General features: G+C 38.0%; 2 protein-coding genes across 5 annotated transcripts in view; one reads left to right on the forward strand and one right to left on the reverse strand.

Annotated features, from left to right (window-relative positions):
* The window catches only part of LOC309480972 (uncharacterized protein), a 36,288-nt gene extending 21,705 nt beyond the window's left edge, over nt 1-14,583 (reverse strand). The window contains exons 1-5 of one of the 3 annotated variants that reach the window (XM_082145745.1): nt 14,078-14,583; nt 12,241-12,567; nt 11,999-12,082; nt 10,090-10,155; nt 8,721-9,968 (exon numbers count right to left, since the gene is read on the reverse strand). In XM_082145745.1, coding sequence (XP_082001871.1) covers nt 9,826-9,968; nt 10,090-10,155; nt 11,999-12,082; nt 12,241-12,567; nt 14,078-14,129 — 672 coding nt within the window. In that variant the 5' untranslated portion in view covers nt 14,130-14,583 and the 3' untranslated portion in view covers nt 8,721-9,825. Of the gene's footprint in view, nt 1-8,720; nt 9,969-10,089; nt 10,156-11,998; nt 12,083-12,240; nt 12,568-14,077 lie in introns of those variants that run through there. The other 2 variants (XM_082145746.1, XM_082145747.1) reach the window with 2 other exon arrangements.
* LOC309480947 (uncharacterized protein) overlaps nt 1-21,200 on the forward strand; it is a 75,307-nt gene that overhangs the window by 45,879 nt on the left and 8,228 nt on the right. The window contains exons 1-3 of one of the 2 annotated variants that reach the window (XM_082145708.1): nt 16,734-16,810; nt 17,468-20,325; nt 20,427-20,762. In XM_082145708.1, the coding sequence (XP_082001834.1) occupies nt 20,292-20,325; nt 20,427-20,762 (370 nt within the window). In that variant the 5' untranslated portion in view covers nt 16,734-16,810; nt 17,468-20,291. Of the gene's footprint in view, nt 1-16,733; nt 16,811-17,467; nt 20,326-20,426; nt 20,763-21,200 lie in introns of those variants that run through there. The other variant, XM_082145707.1, reaches the window with a different exon arrangement.

Consider the following 21,200-nt stretch of genomic DNA (forward strand, 5'->3'; position numbering starts at 1 on the left):
TTTGCACGCACGCCGGAAGTCTCTAATACAGACTGAGTGAGTCAGGAGCTCTGACAGACATTCTCTGCTCTGACTCATGCATTTGCCTTATCTGGCTATGGAGGCGGGGCTCAAAGGCTCTCGCTATCTCTCTAACCCAATCAGATTAAGCTAGAATACATGCTGGTTTTATTTTGTGTGACTTTTAAACGACAGACAGCATCAGCGTGAGAGCACTGATGTAGTAGATGCAGGGAGTTGTATGGGCCACCATGCTTTTTCAAGGTAAGACGTTATATGTCAGAATTGCTCGACCAAGACGTTTCAGATCAGAGCCTCTTGAGTCTTTCATTCGCATATCTCAAACACAACTGCAGAATCCGAAAGCCGACATTTCTTTTTATTATACTCTATCTCGAGCCCATTTCACACAGAGATTCTGGAAAATACTCTAATAGTATCTGTAGTATCTCTAATAGTATCTGTAGTATCTCTAATAGTATCTATCGGTATTTGTCCAGGGATTATTTGATTTGGGTTCATTCATTCACTCTGCCAGTGTTTTATGCGTGCGTGCGTTCACACACATTCCGTAAAGATCCCGTAAAGACACTTGTATTGTAGATAGTATTTATTTGTGGTTTGTGGACAAGCCAACCTTTTACTGTCACCAATAGAATCGCCATCGCCATGTATTAATGCATTAGTCATTTTAACTGAACTTGACTGGTGGTGGTGCATAAGATATTGTTGGTAATTCAGTGTTTCTGTAAAATAATAATAATGTAACCGTGCTGTAATCGCTCCATGAACTGTCTCCTTCCAAAAGCCTCTTTTAGCTTCTCCTTCACCGCGTCATAGTCCGACATAACTGTCCCATAGAGAAAAGGCAGCATTGCACAGACGTGTAAGGTAAAAGGTTAGGTCGTGTTAGGTAAAATCCTTGTCAGTTCATAGTTTTTATGAAGCGGCTCCACGGCTCCGCTTTGACCGATACTTCAAACTGTCTCTGGCCCAGCACACGAAGCTTTGCCTCTCCTCCCCGGAGAACGGCGAAGGCTGGCCACGGTCCCGCGACATAGTACTAAAACTGTCCTCCTCGTCCTTGCGCCACATAATGACAATCCGTTGACCGGGTGTGCTACCTTAACTATAAACTTTAGAAGTTACGATAATTAAAATGGTTTAACACCCGCCGAAACACTTTCGAGGCACTAATTCAACCTACAAAAAATATATAAATAAAACCGCTGCCACCAATGTAACCGAGCTCTTGTATTGGGTTCGCCTAAACACTTTTAGGTAATAAAATAATGAAAACGAGACACAGAAGTTCCAGGAACGATGCGCACTCTTTAATATTTTCCCGCGTCAAACCCCTGGTCATGCGCACTCTTTAATATTTTCCCGCGTCAAACCCCTGGTCATTCTTCTTCTTCTTCTTTTAGTTGTCTGGCCGTTCACTCCATAGGAGCATTACCGCCACCTACTGAATATTTTATCCACCTGGGTGATGAATCTGTATTGTTTTGTTTTCTTTTCTTTCTTTCCCCTTTCCTCTTTCCTTTTCCTTCCTTTCCCCTTCCTTTTCCTTTCCTTCCTTAAAAAAAAAAAAAGAAAAAAAGAAGGGGGGTTGGATACCCCACCCACCCCAAAGGATCAGAGCCCAGGCTTCAGCTGACGCTGCATGTTCAGCTCCTCCAACTTCCACACTGGGCTCCTCAACCTTTAAGGCAGGCAGAGGCACCATACATCTCACCCTCAGACCCTATATTTCTATATCCTGTAACATAGACCTGTAACCTCCAAAAAGGTTAAAACAGCCCTATATATCTGATTGTCACTTAAACCCTTCCCCAGAAGATCCACAACGCTCACTGGCCTATTTTTAAAACTATTAAAAAGACTGTCACGCTGACCATCATATTTACCACAATTAAAAAGCACATGCTCAACTGTTTCTAAAATATTACATTCGTTACACATCCCACTTTCATGCTTCCCCATTAATGCTAATGTTGAGTTTAATCCTGTATGTCCCATTCATAATCTAGATATCATTACTTCTTCTTTTCTATATCTTCCAAAAAACTGCACTTTTTTCCCTACTGATTTCTCAATACTATAAAACCACCTATACCTGTTCTGCCATTTTCCCATCTTTGTTGCCATTTTTGTATTAATTTCCTATTAATCACAGATTTTATTTCACTTCTACTCAAAGGGACTTTAACTTCCACCACGTTTTTCTTTAATGCCTCTTTTGCTAATTTATCAGCTATTTCATTCCCTATTATCCCGATATGTGCTGGCACCCAACAAAAATATACAGTTATACCTTCCATTTTCAGTCTGTACAATAAAGTATAAATTTCCGCTAACAAATCTTCTCTATCACTTTTTGTAGACTTTATACTTTTAAGAGCTGATGAAGAATCTGAGCAAATTAAAATCCTGTTTGGCCTAACCTGTTCAACCCATTGATAATTTCCCGGCTACTTGAGAGCTTTAAAACATGAGAGCTTTAAAACACTTTTGCGAGTAATTTTGATGGTGGAGAGATATAGAGCAGTGGTTCCCAACCTTTTTTTGTCTGAGACCCCCTTTTTCCCAAGAAAATATTTTAGGGCCCCCCTTCACATTTAATGATATTTTCGCTCTTGTAAGCTTGCAGCAAGGATGACAAAATATGTTGTTTTCAAACAAACGGTATGTTTACTATAACCAGATATGTTTATGCACAAATAATAGCCTATAATATTGAAAATACAATAACAAAAACATTAGTAGGCCCTTTGTAATTTAAAAATGTAAGCCTAGGAGTAGCCCTAAATTTGCCCTATTTTAAATGCAATAACAAAAATATCAGTATTCACACTTGTGTGTAGGTAAAAAAGAATGAATATAGGCTATTACTAAATGACTTCTGTCTGAGGCCTCAATACTTGCATGTTATTTGTGAGGCTTTATCAATGTGAGGCTTTATTTTTTAGGCTTTTGGCGCTATAGCGAGCGATAACAAACATGCGTTTATTAACAGAATAATGCGTCTTTCGGAAGAACATTGTAGCCGGAACTACTTCTCTCTGTGTGCGTCTATGACGAGTCACGCAGGTACTGGGCTACTCCGCAGCGGCAGTGATCTGAACTAGGGTAAAATAGTCCCAATGTAATCACTTATTATAGGTGTACTATAGTGATTCAGGATAAGACAAAAACACGGTTTGGAAAATGGATTCAAGATGAACTCGCTCATTATATACATTTTGAACAGAAAAAAAAAGTTAAGGACTGTTAATGCAAATTGCTCAAAACTTTTCAAAATATGACGCGAGCCCCACAGAGCTCGCTGAGGCCCCCTTGTGGGCCGCGACCCCCCTGTTGGGAACCGATGCTCTATACCATAATCCTTGACCCACTGTCCATATTTCCAGCCAAGGCTATTTCCTCCATTCTTTTTGTATTCCCAACAGTCATTTAGTATTACGCGTGTACAATGATTCTTCTTACCACCTTTTAAGTTAGCCCAATACATCATTGCAAGCTTTTCTCTTCTCAGGTCTAATGGCATTTCTCCCATTTCAACCCTGACAGCATCTAGAGGAGTTGATCTTATAGCTCCACAGCAGATTCTAAGTGCTCTAGATTGTATGTTCTCCAGTTTCTTTAACTGAGATTTATCTGCATCACCATACACTGCACTTCCGTAATCTATGCTAGAACGTACTAGGGCTTGATATATACATTTCTTCTTCTTCTTCTTCTTTTTCGTTTTATTGGCAACCGCACTATACTGCCATCATCCGGTAGCTTGGAGCTTGGATCAGAAACATTCCTATCTCTTAACATTTCTAACATTTCAAAACTGTAATGTGTTATTCAAACCGGTATGTCCCACCCTTAGTCTTGTAATTATACTTTCCTCCCTTCTATTTCTCCCTCTTTTTCTACCTTTTCCCACTTTCTTTTTTTATTGCATATAAATGTCTCCCTTTACTCTCACTACCCCAATATTGTTGACACTTTTTAATCACTTTCTCTTTTATTACTGATTTAATTTCTTTTATACTATGTGGTAACTCAATTTCTACCCTCTCTTCATCTACTGCCTGTTTAGCTAATTTATCTGCTTCCTCATTGCCTTTAATTCCCACATGAGCTGGGACCCACATAAACTGTACTTCTATTTTACTTTGTTTCAACTCAAAGAGATTTTGAAGAATTTCCATGATTAAATCTGGTCTTGATTCTGATTTTTGATTATCGATACTAACTATTGCTGAATAAGAATCTGAACATATGACTGCATTTTTTTATTTTCCTTTCCTTAATAATTTGCACTGCTAGCAGAATAGCCATCAACTCACCTGTATATACTGACAACTGGTCACTAATTCTAGCTTTTTTCTTCACCATTAACTTTGGCACATTGACTGCCACTCCTATATTCTTCTTCCTTTTTTGGAAGCATCTGTGTAAATCTGTATATTATCTCCATACGTAATTCTTAAATACTCATTTGCTCTCATTACTTCCATCTCATTATTTCCTTCACTCTGTCTTATCTCCAGTAATGTTAAATCTACTACTGGCTGAGGAATAATCCATATAGGAGTATGCGGATATATTACTCTTGGTACACATCTATAATTGTTTATCCCCATCTCCTTAATATCTTCTTCTACCACCCACCCAAAACTCTTATATTTATTCATTCCTTGTTCCCAACATATTCCTAGTATTTTCCTTGTTGGATGTAGCCTAACGTCAGACCTCTTTCTCATTGAGACGTGGTCTGGGAACCACATGTTCATTTTCTCGTATTTGAGGCGTGGTTTACGAATGCCCAGAGCCGTTTATTGGGCGATACGAATGTCTATCAAATGCGCCTGTACGTAGCTCATAGCCAATCGTTTCAATTATACCAGATGACGTATGTAGAGCGACAGATATTCGACGAGGAAGAAGACGATGGGTCAGAGATTTATGTGTACACGATGGCGTTCAGCGACTATTGCCGTTTGTGCAAGACAAACATGAGGGTAGAAGGCATGTATAGATATAAACAAACTGCTTCGGTGTGTCGCATAGACGTCGTCATCGTCTTGCTGCTCCCTCCCCGTTCTGTGATTGGTTCCCTAGCTGAGGCGAAAATCTGGTCCATGGAATCCATGCTGACTAGCAGCGTGAATAAAATCGCGCTCCGCTCAAGGCAGCATGGGGAAACCCAGGCTATGTTGGATGTACCTCATTCTGACTATTAAGATTTGTCCAATACACAGCCATTAACTGTTGTCTTCTAATATTAAGCGGCATTTCATTTATCTCTACTTGCATTGCTGCTATAGGTGTTGTTATGCTCCACAGCAAATTATCAATGCCTGTGCTTGAATTCTATCCAATTTCTCTAACTGTGATTTTGCCGCCAACCCATATGCTATACTTCCATAATCTAGTACAGATCTTATCATTGCTATATATACTGTTTGAAGCGCCCCTCTATCTAACCCCTGGTCATCTTATGCGCATGCCCATCTCTCTCTTGCCTACGGCAAGTCCCAAAGGACCGAATGTGTTACACACACATAAATGATAAACGCAACATTCCTAAAGCCTTAACTTCTATTCAGATTTTAATCTGTTACAATAAAAATAAAGTAATTGATAATAGAAAAAAGTAGTAATATATAATAGTAATTATTATTATAAGATACTACTACTACTAATTCTACCACTAATAACAATATTCAATGGGTTAAGGATTGATGAGCTTGCCTGGCTCATGAATATTAATCACATTGTCATTGTTCTCTCAAACTAATTTGCTGAAATCAAAACGTAATTGAGCGCCAGCCAATGAGATTGCGTTTGTCCATTAGTTCCGCCAAGAATTTTGTAGAGGGTTGGGCCTCAAGAATTTCCTGTCATTCTATGCTGGCCCGATTGCGCAACATGTCTTAAGTTAGAAAAAAAATTCCAGTGTAAGCTCAATTAATTAGGGGCCAAGCCCCGAAGGGGATAGCCCCTATTGTATCGGTTAGTTTTCTTATTATTATTTTTCCCGAATGGGAGTCAATGGCTGCCCTATCAACGGAACATAGGAAAATGATGAAATTTGGTACACTTCTAGTGATGGTAATGAATAGTAATTGGACCAGTTTTTGAGTCTCTAGGGCCAACTCTATAGCGCCACCACCAGTTAAAAAATTCAACATTGAAATTGTTATAACTTTTGAACCCTTTGATCTAGAAAAATGAAACTTAGTACACCTGATTCCACTCATCATGGTAATCGCAATCAATATCTTACATTAGGACTCCCCTCACGACCCCAGCCGAGGATGAAGGGTCTTATCTAGCCAAACCATCGGCCGTTTTATAAAATAAAAAAAACATTTATATACTTTAACCACAAATGCTCGTCTTGCACTAGTTGTGATGCGCCACACATTACGTAATCACGTTGAAAGGTCACTCGTGACGTAGGCTAAAGTACCGACCCAGTGTTTACAAAGGTAACGTGCAAAGTCAAATGCCATTTACAAAAAATGTAATAAAAAAGAAAAAATGTAAAATGATTGGTCGGACGATTTTGAAGTTGGAGGAGAAAATGAGATGGAGTTTTTCACCCTTCCCTACATCTTTTAACCAGAACACGTGTGACCTTTGAGCGTGATTACGTAATATGTGGGGCATCGCAGAGCTAGTGCAAGACGAGCATTTGTGGTTAAAAAGTATATATATGTTAATTATTTTTATAAAATGTCGATGGTTTGTCTAGATAAGACTCTTATTCCTCGGCTGGGATCGTGTCGAGACTTTGAAGCTGCACTGAAACTCACATTTGGACCTTCAACCCGTTGGACCCCATTGAAGTCCATTATATGGAAATATATCCTCAAAAACCTTAATTTCTTTTCGACTGACGAAAGAAAGACATGAACATCTTGGATGACGTGGGGGAGAGTAAATTATCAGGAAAATTTCATTCTGAAGTGAACTAATCCTTTAAATGCATCTGTTGTTTAAAGTAATATATGTTCTATATCTTTTCAGCTGCACTGTTACTCTTTCTGGCCGGCTGTACAAGCTCTGATGTTCCCACGACTGAGAAGACTGTTCAACAGGGAGCGACTGTGAACGAACCCGTTTTAAACATTTCTACACTGGATAAGCATGACCAGCTGATGGTGTACCATGGAGGAGAATTAAGTGCTCAATATTTCTGTGATAATGGGATATGTAACAACAACCCAGAATTGGTGTGCAAGTTTCAAGTTTCCTCAGAGTATTTGTGTCTCATCATCCCGAATGTCAACGTCAGTAACTCTGGCACATACAAAGTCGTTCACAATGGATTAGAGGATGTCCTGAACTTGAAGCTTAATGTTGAAGGTCAGTATATTACAGTAATATTGTGAGTCAAAACTGATGTGAGTCATTCCTGCACTTGTAACATGTTGGCCTTAGTTGTGTCCTTCATTTTTACATTGGGTGACGACTAAACTAAAAGGTTTTTGATATCCTTTACAGAGGCTCAACAACGGTCAATCTCACCCCCGATAACTGCAGGACCTGTAGTTCAGCTCGTTACCCTCTTCTTGGTCATTTGTTCAATCTAGGTAAGTCTCATGATATTCATGTTGGGACATGTACTTAGTGTTATAATTATTATTATTATTTTTTAATTATGCACAAGTAAATTCAATCAAAATCAGTTTACACATAGATCACCCTTGAAAGATCTTGGACTGAATGTGTAACACACTGTATTAACTGTGGTATTTTGGCATACATATTTTATATTCACACTGGCGTACATTAAGGCACTATATAATCAAGGTGGATTTGAACTGAAATTCTCGGGACACAGTCAAGGTGTCAAGTGTTTAAATTTTTTAGGCTTTTTACAATACAAAGTGCAATTTATTATTACCATATTTGTAGGACAAAAGCAATGGTTTGAGATATTTCTACATGTCACCTTTTACATTTTCAGTTTCATTAATTGTGTTAATAAATTGAGGAAAGCCTAAAAACAGGCTTTTAAATGACCCGGTTCGTTATAATAACAAGCCCATCATGCTAGTGTGTGTTACATCACTTTTCCTATCAAAGAAATGTGTAGTAAAGACTTTAAGGTATCTGTAATTGTAATTAATGTAATGTAATTGTGTTTTTGTTTTGTTTTGTTTCACAGAAGTTCGGCTTTCAGAGGACAGAAACGACTTCGAAATAACACTCTTACACTAAGCATTAAGTGAAATGATGCTCGTCCGGATCATTCTCATCAAGGTCCACAACTACAAGATGCACAGGAAAATGACTAATAAGAGATGAGGGATATAAGCTGGACCTTTCAAATGCTGTATTTAATCAGTAGGTTGTAGTCATGTAGCAAATAGATTTATATATAAATATACACACATTTATCCATTTAAGTGGCTCTTGAAAAAGAACCACATCTACCAAAATCTATAGGCGCGTAGTGTTTCTTTACAAAGGGAGATCTCCGACTAATGGCAGCAGAATACAGCATTTTTTTGTCATTTTCATGAATCCGTGTGAACGGGGATCGTTTCGACAACATTGTCATCTGTACGCTTTATTATTCTCTCTCTCTCTACTTCAGCTGCTCCCTTAAACACTTACAGTATATGTATAATCATATATTTATTTTTGCCAGAAAATTTGCACTTCTATTTCATAACCTGAATGAAATGGCTTCTCACTACACTTCATCTCATTTGATTTTCTTTTCTTTTTTTATTTCGAACATAATGCATTTAGACCAAAGATTGATCTTAAATGCATACATTATCATTTCCAAGTTACAGCATATTATATACACAATATAATTTAAAGTACAAACAAAATACTCTAAACATTTCTTCAGACTCTAAAGTCTGGTTGGATGAACCACATTTGAAGTTCTTGTAGAATAGTTGATATGCCTCTGCAAGTCAGTTGATTTCATGTGCCAACCTGCGATAATGCTGATCATTAACCGTTAGCAATCTTTAGTCTACGACAAAACTACATTTAATATAAACTTCTAATCTGTCTATAAGTGCCTGAAAGCTGTATGAGGCCATTGCACAGGTGCTATCAAATATTTTGTGGTGATATAAAGTCAAATCTCCTTTTTTCTATATTATTATTAAAAAACAATTGTAGTATTTTTTTTTTCCACAATGAAACATATAAAAGACTGTTACAACCTACAATTTCATATCAAGAGAGATGTGTCTTAAATTTGGTGCTGCTCTGTCAAATATGAGCCTTACTTTCCTACCCAAACAAAGTGTGAAAACCATTTAAGTATTGAATGTATTTTTAAGTATTTGATTGTAAAAATTGTTTACGCCACTTTTTTCAGTGCAATACACATAATAAACTGCTTATTTATAAAACCTTTCTCTATTTGTACACTTTAACTTCCTATGTGTATTTTATATTTTGTAATATTTTACACTCAAGGTCAGACTGGAGGAATCATAATATTATGATTGATATTATAATGATTTATTTTGTGCATAAAGAAGAGATTAGTAGAAGTGACTCTGTGAGAATGGCGATATGCATCGCTTAAAACAGGGTTCCTCAAACTCGGTCCTGGAGGGCCACTGTCCTGCAGATTTTAGCTCCAGCACTGATCAAACACACCTGAGCAAGCTAATCAATGTCTTCAGGATCACTAGAAACTCACAGCTAGGTGTGTTTGATCAGGGTTGGAGCTAAACTGTGCAGGACAGTGGCCCTCCAGGACCGAGTTTGAGAAACCCTTGCTTAAAATAAGAATACACTGATCACGTGATGTCACATAGATTTGTGTCGTCATCATCATCACACGGAAGATCGATCTCCTCTTCGGGCTGTGCAACATCTTATATGATCAACCAGAAAGACGACAGTGGCAATCCCCACCAGACCAGACAGAACCAGTCTGACCAGAACCTCTGCCTCACCACCACAACTCCCCACAGAGTCTGGATATTCAGGAGAAACAGACACAGGCAGGGTGTTATTCATAAACCTAGATCTACACATAAGTAGCTCTGTCTTTGTGGAAACACAAGCAAATGTCATTGTGTCAAAAAGCTGATTGACCTTGATGATTAGGGTAGAACTCGTGTGTTTGTGGACGGGTGGTGCTGTTGCTCGCCTGTGATGTTCCTGGTGGACAGTTATAGTTTGTAAGGTTAAAGTTATTTGAGTGTTTTAAAAGTACTGGCAGTTTGCAGTCTGTCACCTCGTCCTAACTATTAGTGACTAATATTAGAACTATCAGAAGTCATAACGCTTTCGAAACACTGCTTAATGGAGAAACGGATCTTTTTTTTTGATTCAGTGATTCAGAGCTTCAAATCTCGCCAAGTCAGGTGATTTCAGCAAACGAGGCTTTGTTACGTCATAATGTTTCGAATACTGATCTATATAGAATGACGTTCTATATACACTCACCTAAAGGATTATTAGGAACACCATACTAATACTGTGTTTGACCCCCTTTCGCCTTCAGAACTGCCTTAATTCTACGTGGCATTGATTCAACAAGGTGCTGAAAGCATTCTTTAGAAATGTTGGCTCATATTGATAGGATAGCATCTTGCAGTTGATGGAGATTTGTGGGATGCACATCCAGGGCACGAAGCTCCCGTTCCACCACATCCCAAAGATGCTCTATTGGGTTGAGATCTGGTGACTGTGGGGTACAGTGAACTCATTGTCATGTTCAAGAAACCAATTTGAAATGATTCGAGCTTTGTGACATGGTGCATTATCCTGCTGGAAGTAGCCATCAGAGGATGGGTACATGGTGGTCATAAAGGGATGGACATGGTCAGAAATAATGCTCAGGTAGGCCGTGGCATTTAAACGATGCCCAATTGGCACTAAGGGGCCTAAAGTGTGCCAAGAAAACATCCCCCACACCATTACACCACCACCACCAGCCTGCACAGTGGTAACAAGGCATGATGGATCCATGTTCTCATTCTGTTTACGCCAAATTCTGAGTCTACCATCTGAATGTCTCAACAGAAATCGAGACTCATCAGACCAGGCAACATTTTTCCAGTCTTCAACTGTCCAATTTTGGTGAGCTCGTGCAAATTGTAGCCTCTTTTTCCTATTTGTAGTGGAGATGAGTGGTACCCGGTGGGGTCTTCTGCTGTTGTAGCCCATCCACCTCAAGGTTGTGCGTGTTGTGGCTTCACAAATGCTTTGCTGCATACCTCGGTTGTAACGAGTGGTTATTTCAGTCAAAGTTGCTCTTCTATCAGCTTGAATCAGTCGGCCCATTCTCCTCTGACCTCTAGCATCAACAAGGCATTTTCGGGCACGAGACACGAAACGAGCGGTTTGTGTGAGAAAACGAACAGTATTTATATCGTTTTTACCTCTTGTACACAGCCACGTCCGAGTGATCTGAGAGCGCGGGCGGGTATAGATATATACAATAGAAGTCGCCTTGGCTACTGCAGTTCATTGGAACGAAACCGTAGCCAAGGCGACACAAACCGCTCGTTTCGTGTCTTAGGCCATCAATGTGTACTTACGATGGGGAATTGTTTAATTTGGACGATGGGGAATTGTTTTAATTTGGACTCTGTGCATGCTCTTTGAGGTGGTGACCATCGACCTGCATTATATGACTGACAGACAAGAACGGTTTGACCTAAAAATATCAAAATTGAAACTACTGCGGAAAAAAAGACACCTACATCTTGGATGCCCTTGAGGTAAGCTAAAACATACCAAAAATTTATTTCAAAATGAACTATCCCTTTAATGTTGAAATAATCAGGAAATTCCCTTAACTGAAGTGTTGCTGTTTTCCACTTTGTATTTAACTTATATTTCTTATTGAGATTCACCAGTGCAAGATGTTTCAAAGAAAATGCTGTACACTTTGTGCCCTGAACCCCTCCTGACTTGAATATCAGTAGTCATGACGCCAATTTCAGATGATATTTCTATGTTCATTTAAAAAAGACAGATATAAACAGAGACAGACCTGTAGATTGGTGCACAGTAACTCCTGTAGATGTGTGTACAGTAACTGCTGAGCTGCTGATGATGGCAGGAACAGTGACTGGTGCTTTAGGACGAGAAGAAACATGTACATCACCAATTTTACACTGAAACATATATCATGAGACCATTTGAGATCCTGTCCTATATTAGCAGTTATTATCCTGAATGCTTTGATCCCATATTATTAGTTATTTTTCCATATTGACTGCAGTTGTAACTTACCATAAACTTCCACTTCGTAGGTCTGCACTGTGACCTTTTTATTAACAATGATTACTGCTTTATACAGTCCAGATGCATTAGTCCTGATGCCTGAGATGGTTAAAATGCCTGTGTCTCGGTCTAGCTGTACTCTACCACTGAATGTCTTGTCATAATGTGTGTATATTTTCCCTTGATACATCTGTGCAACACGAGTACTTTGTCTGCCGCTTTCAAACGTCCACAGTATCTGAACGTCTCCATTTAGATCATGAAGTCCTGGATGCAGATTGAGGAAACCTCCCTCCTTCACTTGAACTGTTTCAGTGTCATCAATCTCTCCACACACTGAAACAATATGAAAACAGGTTAAATATACAGGTAAACAAGCAGAGGAATAGCCTATAATGAGATCTGTTACTTCCAACAAAAATGCCTGAAAATACTCGACCCTAGTCTACCGAGCTGGGGACTATTTTATTTTCAGGCGCTGAGTCATATCATTACGCCTGCTGGACTCATGGTACGGCAGCAAAGTTTCTTGATTATTACGCAGGAATGAGAGTATAGTTCCTAGCCATATCAGCCTAGAAAATCGCAACTTTACATTTTCCGCCGGTCTTAGTACACGATGTTACTACAGAAGAGTCAAGTTTTAAATAGGAAAAATATCGGAACCCTTTGGTCATTTTTTTGAGAGAGATGCTAATGGTCTTGTCCGATTCAATGATCTATGCTAAGCTATGCTAAAAGTGGTACCGCCAGACCCGGAGATCGGCTGAATGGATTCGAAAACGGTAAAACTCAACTGTTTAACTCTGGGGGAGCTGTAAAATGAACCTATTTCCAAAAAAAGTGGAGTATCCCTTTAAGGGTGTAAAATACAATGAGATATATATCAGAGAAGCTTAATAATATCTTATACTAAGGATTTTAAACCAAAAATTTAACAAACAATACAATGTGTAATGCTGTGAGAAATTTAGGCTATTTTCTTTTCTGTAACTTTTTCCAAATCTCAGATAACCCTGCCACTAAACACCAAGTACACTGTAAAAAATGATATCATCAATAAGTTATGAGAACATGTTTTTACATTGCTTTAATTCGTCAAAATAAGTTATGCAATGTGCAAAAAAAAATTGTTATATTAGATTCAGATTTTTTTTTTTAAGTCAGTTTAATGTAATTTGAGTTGAAATGACTTAAACATCCAAGTTGATTGTACTTAAATTTAAGGCAGCATCGTTGTTTTTTTGTTTGTTTTTTTTTGGCTATCCCTGTCTAAGTGGACAGTTCTTGGCTAGAATAAACTGAATTATGGACCAGACCTTTTGCTGTTTAGTCTAAGACTATAAGCTTAATATCTCGGAAAGTGAGATCACAATACATATTTCTTGCAGCATTGCAACACTAGCAGAAGTTTGTGGTTTGACTGAAAGCGATCTGAAGAGTGGAAAAGGAAGTTGGTCATTTTGAGGTGTTCAAACAATTATGGTTGGAAATTACCTGCGACTAACCAGAAAGTGTTTCTTTGAAATTGAATTATGGCATGACACATGACACACATGAAATGATTATATAATTCTGGCATTCTGAGCTTTGTGTTAATATCAGCTAAGCTCAATGTCACAGCAAGTCATATCAGATGTTTGCTCGCTTGCACTCCTGTGCCCATATGAGATGAACTGCAACTTTTAGTTTTATCATTTAATGTGAGAATTGTTTTCTTGAAAAAATAAGTTTCTTGAAAACCATTCACAGCATACACCATCAGTTAATAAATATGTTACAATAAGCTACTAGATGCAAAAACAAAATTAGAATATTATTATAAAATAAAATAAAAACACCTTACCCTGTTGCACACTGATGAAACCCAAGACAAGAGCCAGAATACTGATGCACATTTTCAAGGAGAATCAAATATTCAGCGCTGCGAGTGGAGCTCAAGTGATGAACTTTATGTAAAGATATTCTCTCTCGATCATCAAGAGGAAGTGAGCCCTGTCTTGCAGTCATGAGATGGTACGAGTGTTTTTCTGAAACCGACCGTACTCCCAAAATCCTGTCCCAGTATCAAATAACATCCAATTCTGCACCAATGGCCATCAAGATATTGAGACAAAACCCTCACCAAGACTTAAGAGTCCAGATTCATAGTCCTGATGTCTGTGATGGTTAAAATGTCCATTTCTTGGTCCAAGTCATAATGCATGTGAATTCTCTCTTGATGCATCTGTGCGTCACGAGTATTCTACATTCACAGTATCTGAACGTCTCCAGATCATCGACTGCAGAATGCAGACTGAGGAAACCGCTCTCCTTCACTTTAACTGTTGCAGCGTCATCCACACCTCTCCACCCACTGAAACAGGTTACATACGCAAGTAAACAAACCCTGGTTATAGCCAGTTATCGTACAGTTAACAAATCATACGAGAAAGAACCAAAAGTTTTAGACGTTATGGTCAAGTGAATCTCAACTATCAACTCGTCAACTAGTTTTCAGGTTTTAAATGGGACATCTAATGGCAACTGAACACACTACCAGAATTGTTCGTTTTTCAATTAAATAAACCATGTTTTTCTCACTGCAGGTGGACCTTTATTTAATGAAGTCTGGGTTATATATATGAGTTCATGTATAGTGTGAATAAAGCAATGACATTTGGTCCATTACGGGATAGTTAATGAACGACCACATTTGTCTGTATTGCAACACTATAGCTCTGAGATTTGACAGCATGATCTAAAGAGGTATGAAGGAAGTTGATGTTTTTTGTGGTTTCAGAGAGTGTTGTATGTAAAGGAATTGGCCTTGACCAGAAGTTGTTTTTAACTTTAAAGAGTGAAACCAATGGCACTTTTTAGTTGAACATATAAACCAATGTTTCTGCAGGAAATTGGTGAAAACAAATAAAATATTAATTGATACAAATAATTTTTCTTTTAGTTTCTAATATGAGCTGTGTGTGAATATGAAGAGACACCAAGTTCTACTGGCAGGAAATTGTCACTCTTTCCACTCTTTTTTTTTTTAAATGTGACTTGTGCATGTTATGTAAATGTTTCATTTCCCCCCTGATCTATGCATGTTATGGTAAACATCAAGAGATGGATTTCACAAGTTGGGTTATTCTTAGAAACAGAATTTTACTATAAAACAATAACTAAAACAAAGAACAGTCAACACAACCTACATAAAAATCATTTTATTTATTTATTTATTTATTTATTTATTATTACTAATATTATTTAGAAATCAATTTACAAACATTCAGTCCACTGTCCATAAACAAAGATTATACATCGAATAATTACAAGTAGCAAAATATAAATAACATGAATGAAATTAATAAAATAAAAAAGCAGACTTACAAACTTCATTAATTATAAGGATAAAATAAAAAATTTTTTCCATTTTTTAATTGAAAAGTTTGAGTATATCAGTTATTAACATAGCTTTCTTATTTTTTTTTACATATGTCATCATGCGACGGGAAGCTCGAACTCAGGAGTAGACCGTTCGCCGAGGCTGTGGATTACAGCAGAGCCCGTCTACAGAGAGCCTGGCCACTCCCTATCGAGTCCTATTGTACATAATTTTGGTGGTAGTTCCACCAGAGTTCCACTGGGGGCGATCGCCCATGAGTGCAAAATGAATGGGAGTCTATGGAGCTAGACGGCTAAATTTGTCTCTTTCACCCGATTGGCGTTGAGAAATCTCAGATTTGATTGTAGGTTTTGCAAGTTCAACATGGGTTATAGGTCGAAAGTTGAATGAACGAGTACTTATGTCCTTTCGATTTCTTACAGGTTGAGTTGTTGTTGCCCAGCATTCTGCTAATGAACGCTGATTGGTCAGTGAAGGACTGATTACGACCAGAGATACCGCTTGATGGCATTGTGTGTGTATGTGTGTGTGTGTGTGTGTATTTTTGGCGTGGTCTTTTAAAACAACAAAACAAAAACTCTTCTAGCACGTGTATTTACCTGTGTCAGCTGTGTTGTGTATTTACCTGTGTCAGCTGTGTTGTGTGTTTACCTGTGTCAGCTGTGTTGTGTGTTTACCTGTGTCAGCTGTGTTGTGTGTTTACCTGTGTCAGCTGTGTTGTGTGTTTACCTGTGTCAGCTGTGTTGTGTGTTTACCTGTGTCAGCTGTGTTGTGTGTTTACCTGTGTCAGCTGTGTTGTCGATGCCTCGAGAGAAAAGAAAGTGCAGAGCGCGAAAGCACCAAAGTGACTGAAGGATTGCCGTAAAGCAGTATCTCTGGTCGTACGATGTGTATGACGTCATTGACATTTTAAAATACTTTTTAAAGCAAATAAGTGACTCCAAAAAATCTAACACCCAGCAATGTGTAATTTCTTTGCATCTCCTTTCGAATACAACATTCAAATTACTAGACAAAAAACTATATCCTGAGAAAAGTGGATTTTGAGGGGTATAGCTCCATAGACCTCATTCATTCTACACTCGTCCTGTGAGCGCCCTCATGTGGAACCAGAGTGGAACTGCAACCAGTTCAGAAGCCGGAAGTTTACTGAGAGTGGAAGTTCTCCCCTTATTAGACATTCTCTGATTACAGGTAATATTTTGTAAATAATGTTCAGTTTCTTGCCCGATCGATAACTATCTTGCATTAGGCTATGAATCACGATTTCAGCTAAAAATCTTCTTTACTGTTCTACTGAAGAAAAAAGTCATCTATACATCTTGGATGGTCTGAGAGTGAGTTAACAAATTTTCATTTTTGGGTGAACGATCCCTTAAGAATGTAAAAGTGTCATCAAAACATATAATGAAAACAAATAAATATGAGAACATATAACAAATCTAATATTTTTAACATTTTCTAATTGTATTTAATAGGTTATTTTCATTTTCACAAACTGTGTATACTGAATACTGAAATTAACTTTTTTGAGGGGTGGCATTTTTACCTTTATAAAGTGCATTTTTTTCTAACCTTATTGAATGTATGCATAATCTTTTATGTCAAATTCTTAAAGTTAATCAATAAACTCGATTAGAAATCTGAAATGATGGAAATGAAACTAAAACCGCCGATAGGTGGCGGCAAATCACTGTTTTAATGAATAAATCTTTCATTCATCCGATTGGTTCAAAACAGCTTATAGATTCAGGTGTAAAAGTTTGGTCTCAGACAGACACTAGTGTATCTCTGCCTCAGACGAAGTTCAGAGCGTGACATCTGCATCTGTCTCTTCCTTCACAATCACAGGCCAGAGACTCAGAACGCTGAATCTGTCAATGTTTCCACTCACTCAGGACGGGAGACTCAGAACAAGGTGTGTCTGTTGTAAAGGTACATGTATCCCTTTCCTATGAGGAGAAGATGTTAGTTAGAGGACCACAGCTGGCCCGTGTGCTCACAGAATAGGCCTATCCAAAGATCAGGAGGCGCTCAATGAGAGGAAGAAGAAACTGGAGGTACAAGACTCTTAAATGATTTAAAGGGATAGTTCACTTTGAAATAAAATTTTGGTATGTTTTAGCTTACCTCAAGGGCATCCAAGATGTAGGTGTCTTTGTTTCCGCAGTAGTTTCAATTTTGATATTTTAGGTCAAACCGTTCTTGTCTGTCAGTCATATAATGCAGGTCGATGGTCACCACCTCAAAGAGCATGCACAGAGTCCAAATTAAAACAATTCCCCATCGTCCAAATTAAACAATTCCCCATCGTAAGTACACATTGATGGCCTAAGACACGAAACGAGCGGTTTGTGTGAGAAAACGAACAGTATTTATATTGTTTTTACCTCTTGAACACAGCCATGTCCAAGTGATCTGAGAGCGCGGGCGCATCCTGCTGTGTGACGTGTGCGCAGACTGGTGCATAGATATATACACTAGATGTCGCCTTGGCTACTGCAGTTCATTGGAACGAAACCAATGTGTGTTTATGCTTTTGATCATCACTGAGATAAAACATCAAATGGATAGAATTCTGAAATTTTTTTTTTTTTTTTTTTGATAGATAGATGCATAGATATTGTGATTTGAACCTGACACACTATTGAGCTGAAGCCATCTTGTGCTCTGTGCCCATTTTGTCTATATTACACATCATAACCCGGATCTTTCACAACATGGATTGCTATTCTTCTTTTGCAGGATAAAAATGAACTTGTTCTCTTGGTAACTAGTTTGTGAATTATTTATTGAATGAATAAACAGTCAATGGGAAAATAAACCTTGTGTTATACAGTTGATTGGCTTCTTATCAAACTGTGAACTTTCATTTGTTGTGATATGGTCAGGAAGAGTTTACTGCTACACAGGACATGCATCTCTATACCAGTGAATCACAACTAAACGGTACATGAACCTGGGCACTTAAAGGGACAGTTCAGTTCATCCAAAAAATGAATATTCTGTCATCATTTTCTCACCCTCAAGTTGTTCTAATGTGTATGAATTTCTTCTGCTGAATAATGGTCACCAAACAGTTGATGGGCTCCACTGACTTCCATAGTATGGAGGGGGAAAATACTATGGGGCCCATCAACTGTTTGGTTACCACCGTTCTTCAAAATATCTTATTTTATATTTGATAACTATCTCTTTAAAAACTAGAAAAGTAAACTGCATAGTAGGCTATGTAAGGTGATGCTTTTGCAATTGTGGGGATGGCATTTACAGTCAAATGTTTCACAATAAAATATTTGTTTCATAATAATACATAATTAATAATAACTGTTTCATAGCACATAATGTTGTATAATATAATCACATATTTTATGGTTAGAAAATAAGAAATATCTATAAATAAAAAAATGTTGCTCACTTTTTATGCATGTAACATATACTGTATGTAACAGGTGTTTTTGCTATAGCCTGTTAATGGAGTCCTCCTATTGTCGTCCCATACAAATGGCGTAGAAATGAATAAGATGAAACATCCTAAAAATACACGATATATAAACTAATAATTTATCATGTTGTTCAATTGTGAGTAAGTTACAACATTTAATTGATTCGTTTATGCTAGCGCTATGCTAATGTTCAGTCCACAAAGTAAAAACATGTGCAAAACAAATAAGTTAGAAAAACAGAACGGATAGCTAATGTTACGGTTGTGATGCTTTTGTTGTTGTTCCTACTGTCTCTTTCTCCTCCTTTAGGATCGGTCCTGGACTTAATGAGAAGCCGTTGGTGGTTGGACCAGAGAAAGAGGCCTGGACTATAAAATCCCCTGGAATTCCTCTGGAGGGAGCTCTCTGTTTTTTTTTTATAGCCTGCACTTTGTTGTACTGTGTGTTTGACCTGTGAAAGTGTAAACAATGTCTGCTGTGCTCTCTCTGTGTAGAGTTAACAGAGTGCTGTTAGCCACCTAACTTTTGGTGATATGTTTTGTTTAGAAACCTCAATGCTTTTGATTACATATGTTACATACAAACTACATGACTTTGAGAAGCCGTAGGGGGTGAGTGCCTCGTTTTTTTTGTAGGCCAAAAGGCCTTCACTTTTCTCCTGTTTACTGGATAGTTAGGGAGATAGGGTACTTTTTTGTATATTTTGTTTCTTTTATTTGTGATCAATAGGGAAGTTAGCTTTCTTGTGGGAAAGTTAGTTCTGTTTGTTTGTTATTTTGGCATCAGCTCACCCCTGAAGATTTTGCTTCATATATTGCTTTGTTTGATTTATTCAAGACACTTTGTAAACTCTGAGATACCATATTCTGAAAACAATTACAAAAAACGAGCAAGAAAAGTCAAATAAAAAGACTAACTGAGAAGCATTGTGTTGTTGTTTGTTACTTCCCTGACCTAGACCAGGGTCCGTAACACTAACATATGATATAGCTTTACTAAGATGGACAACTGCACATGTACCGGAAGAAAGTGGTTTAAACCGGCCATGAAACATACGCTATGGCTAAAAACTGTCCCGAACTTAGCCATACCTGTACACGGAAACAACACATAACCACACCTACCTAGTTGAGTGATTGGCTGAAAGTAAGTGATCCTCCCCTCGTATCCTATCCTGAGCGGTAAGTTGAGCAAGAAGAGGAGCCTTTTATATACTGGTGAAAAAAAAAATGAACGGCTTTTTCGCGATACTTTTCATCACAGGTATGTAAACAGTTCTCGGATATTTAAACATCAAATGATTTTATAATCTAAAAACGGTGACTTCTAATGTACAGTACACATATTTATTTGTTTCTAATCAGGTGTTGTGAGCGGCTGTAAGAGAATGGAGGTAAAAAGGGGAGATAAAGTCGTTCTAGTCGAAAATAAATCTGGAATGGAGAACCTCAGTCGACTGACACTATACGAAGATAATGCAGACTGCAAGCGGGAGGGAAAGACTACTGACTACATCTTGAACTACTGTTCGCCTAAAGAGAATGAGTCTGGATGTACGAACAAGAACAGCTCTACATTTTCATTTTGCATTGGGGAGGACAGTGTCTCTTTAACTCCTCTTAATGCCAGTGACGGATACTACGTTGCCTCCATCACCTTCGGCAACAACAACGTCAAGAAAATATCAATCGTAGTCAACGGTTAGTATTATTATCCTGTCTAAAGTGATGTCGAAAGTAATTTTGTCTTGTCAAGGCTGAATTCAACAACTACTTATTTGTTTGTTATTTAATTGTTTGTTTGTTATTTAATTGTTTGGAACTCCACTATATAGGCCTAGCTAGTATATATCCCAGGTAGGCCTATAGCCTACTGTAATTTCCATCAGGCAAAAATAAAGATTTAGATAAAGACAGTGCTGCCAACTCTCACGTATTGACAATTGCATTTCTCACCCAGAGAAAAAAAAAAAAGCGTTCTGACACTGACAGACAACACAGCGCAGGTTACTTTTGATATGAAACAAATTAGCTCTTATTCTGTCAATTTTATTACGAAGTTTAAACAATATCGATTTTTTGCGCTTGTAAATGTGACGTGACATCGATGTAGCGCCTCATTTCAAGCCGCGTGAACCG

This window comes from Leuciscus leuciscus, assembly GCF_965113295.1.
Source record: "Leuciscus leuciscus genome assembly, chromosome: 18".
Classification (NCBI taxonomy): domain Eukaryota; kingdom Metazoa; phylum Chordata; class Actinopteri; order Cypriniformes; family Leuciscidae; genus Leuciscus; species Leuciscus leuciscus.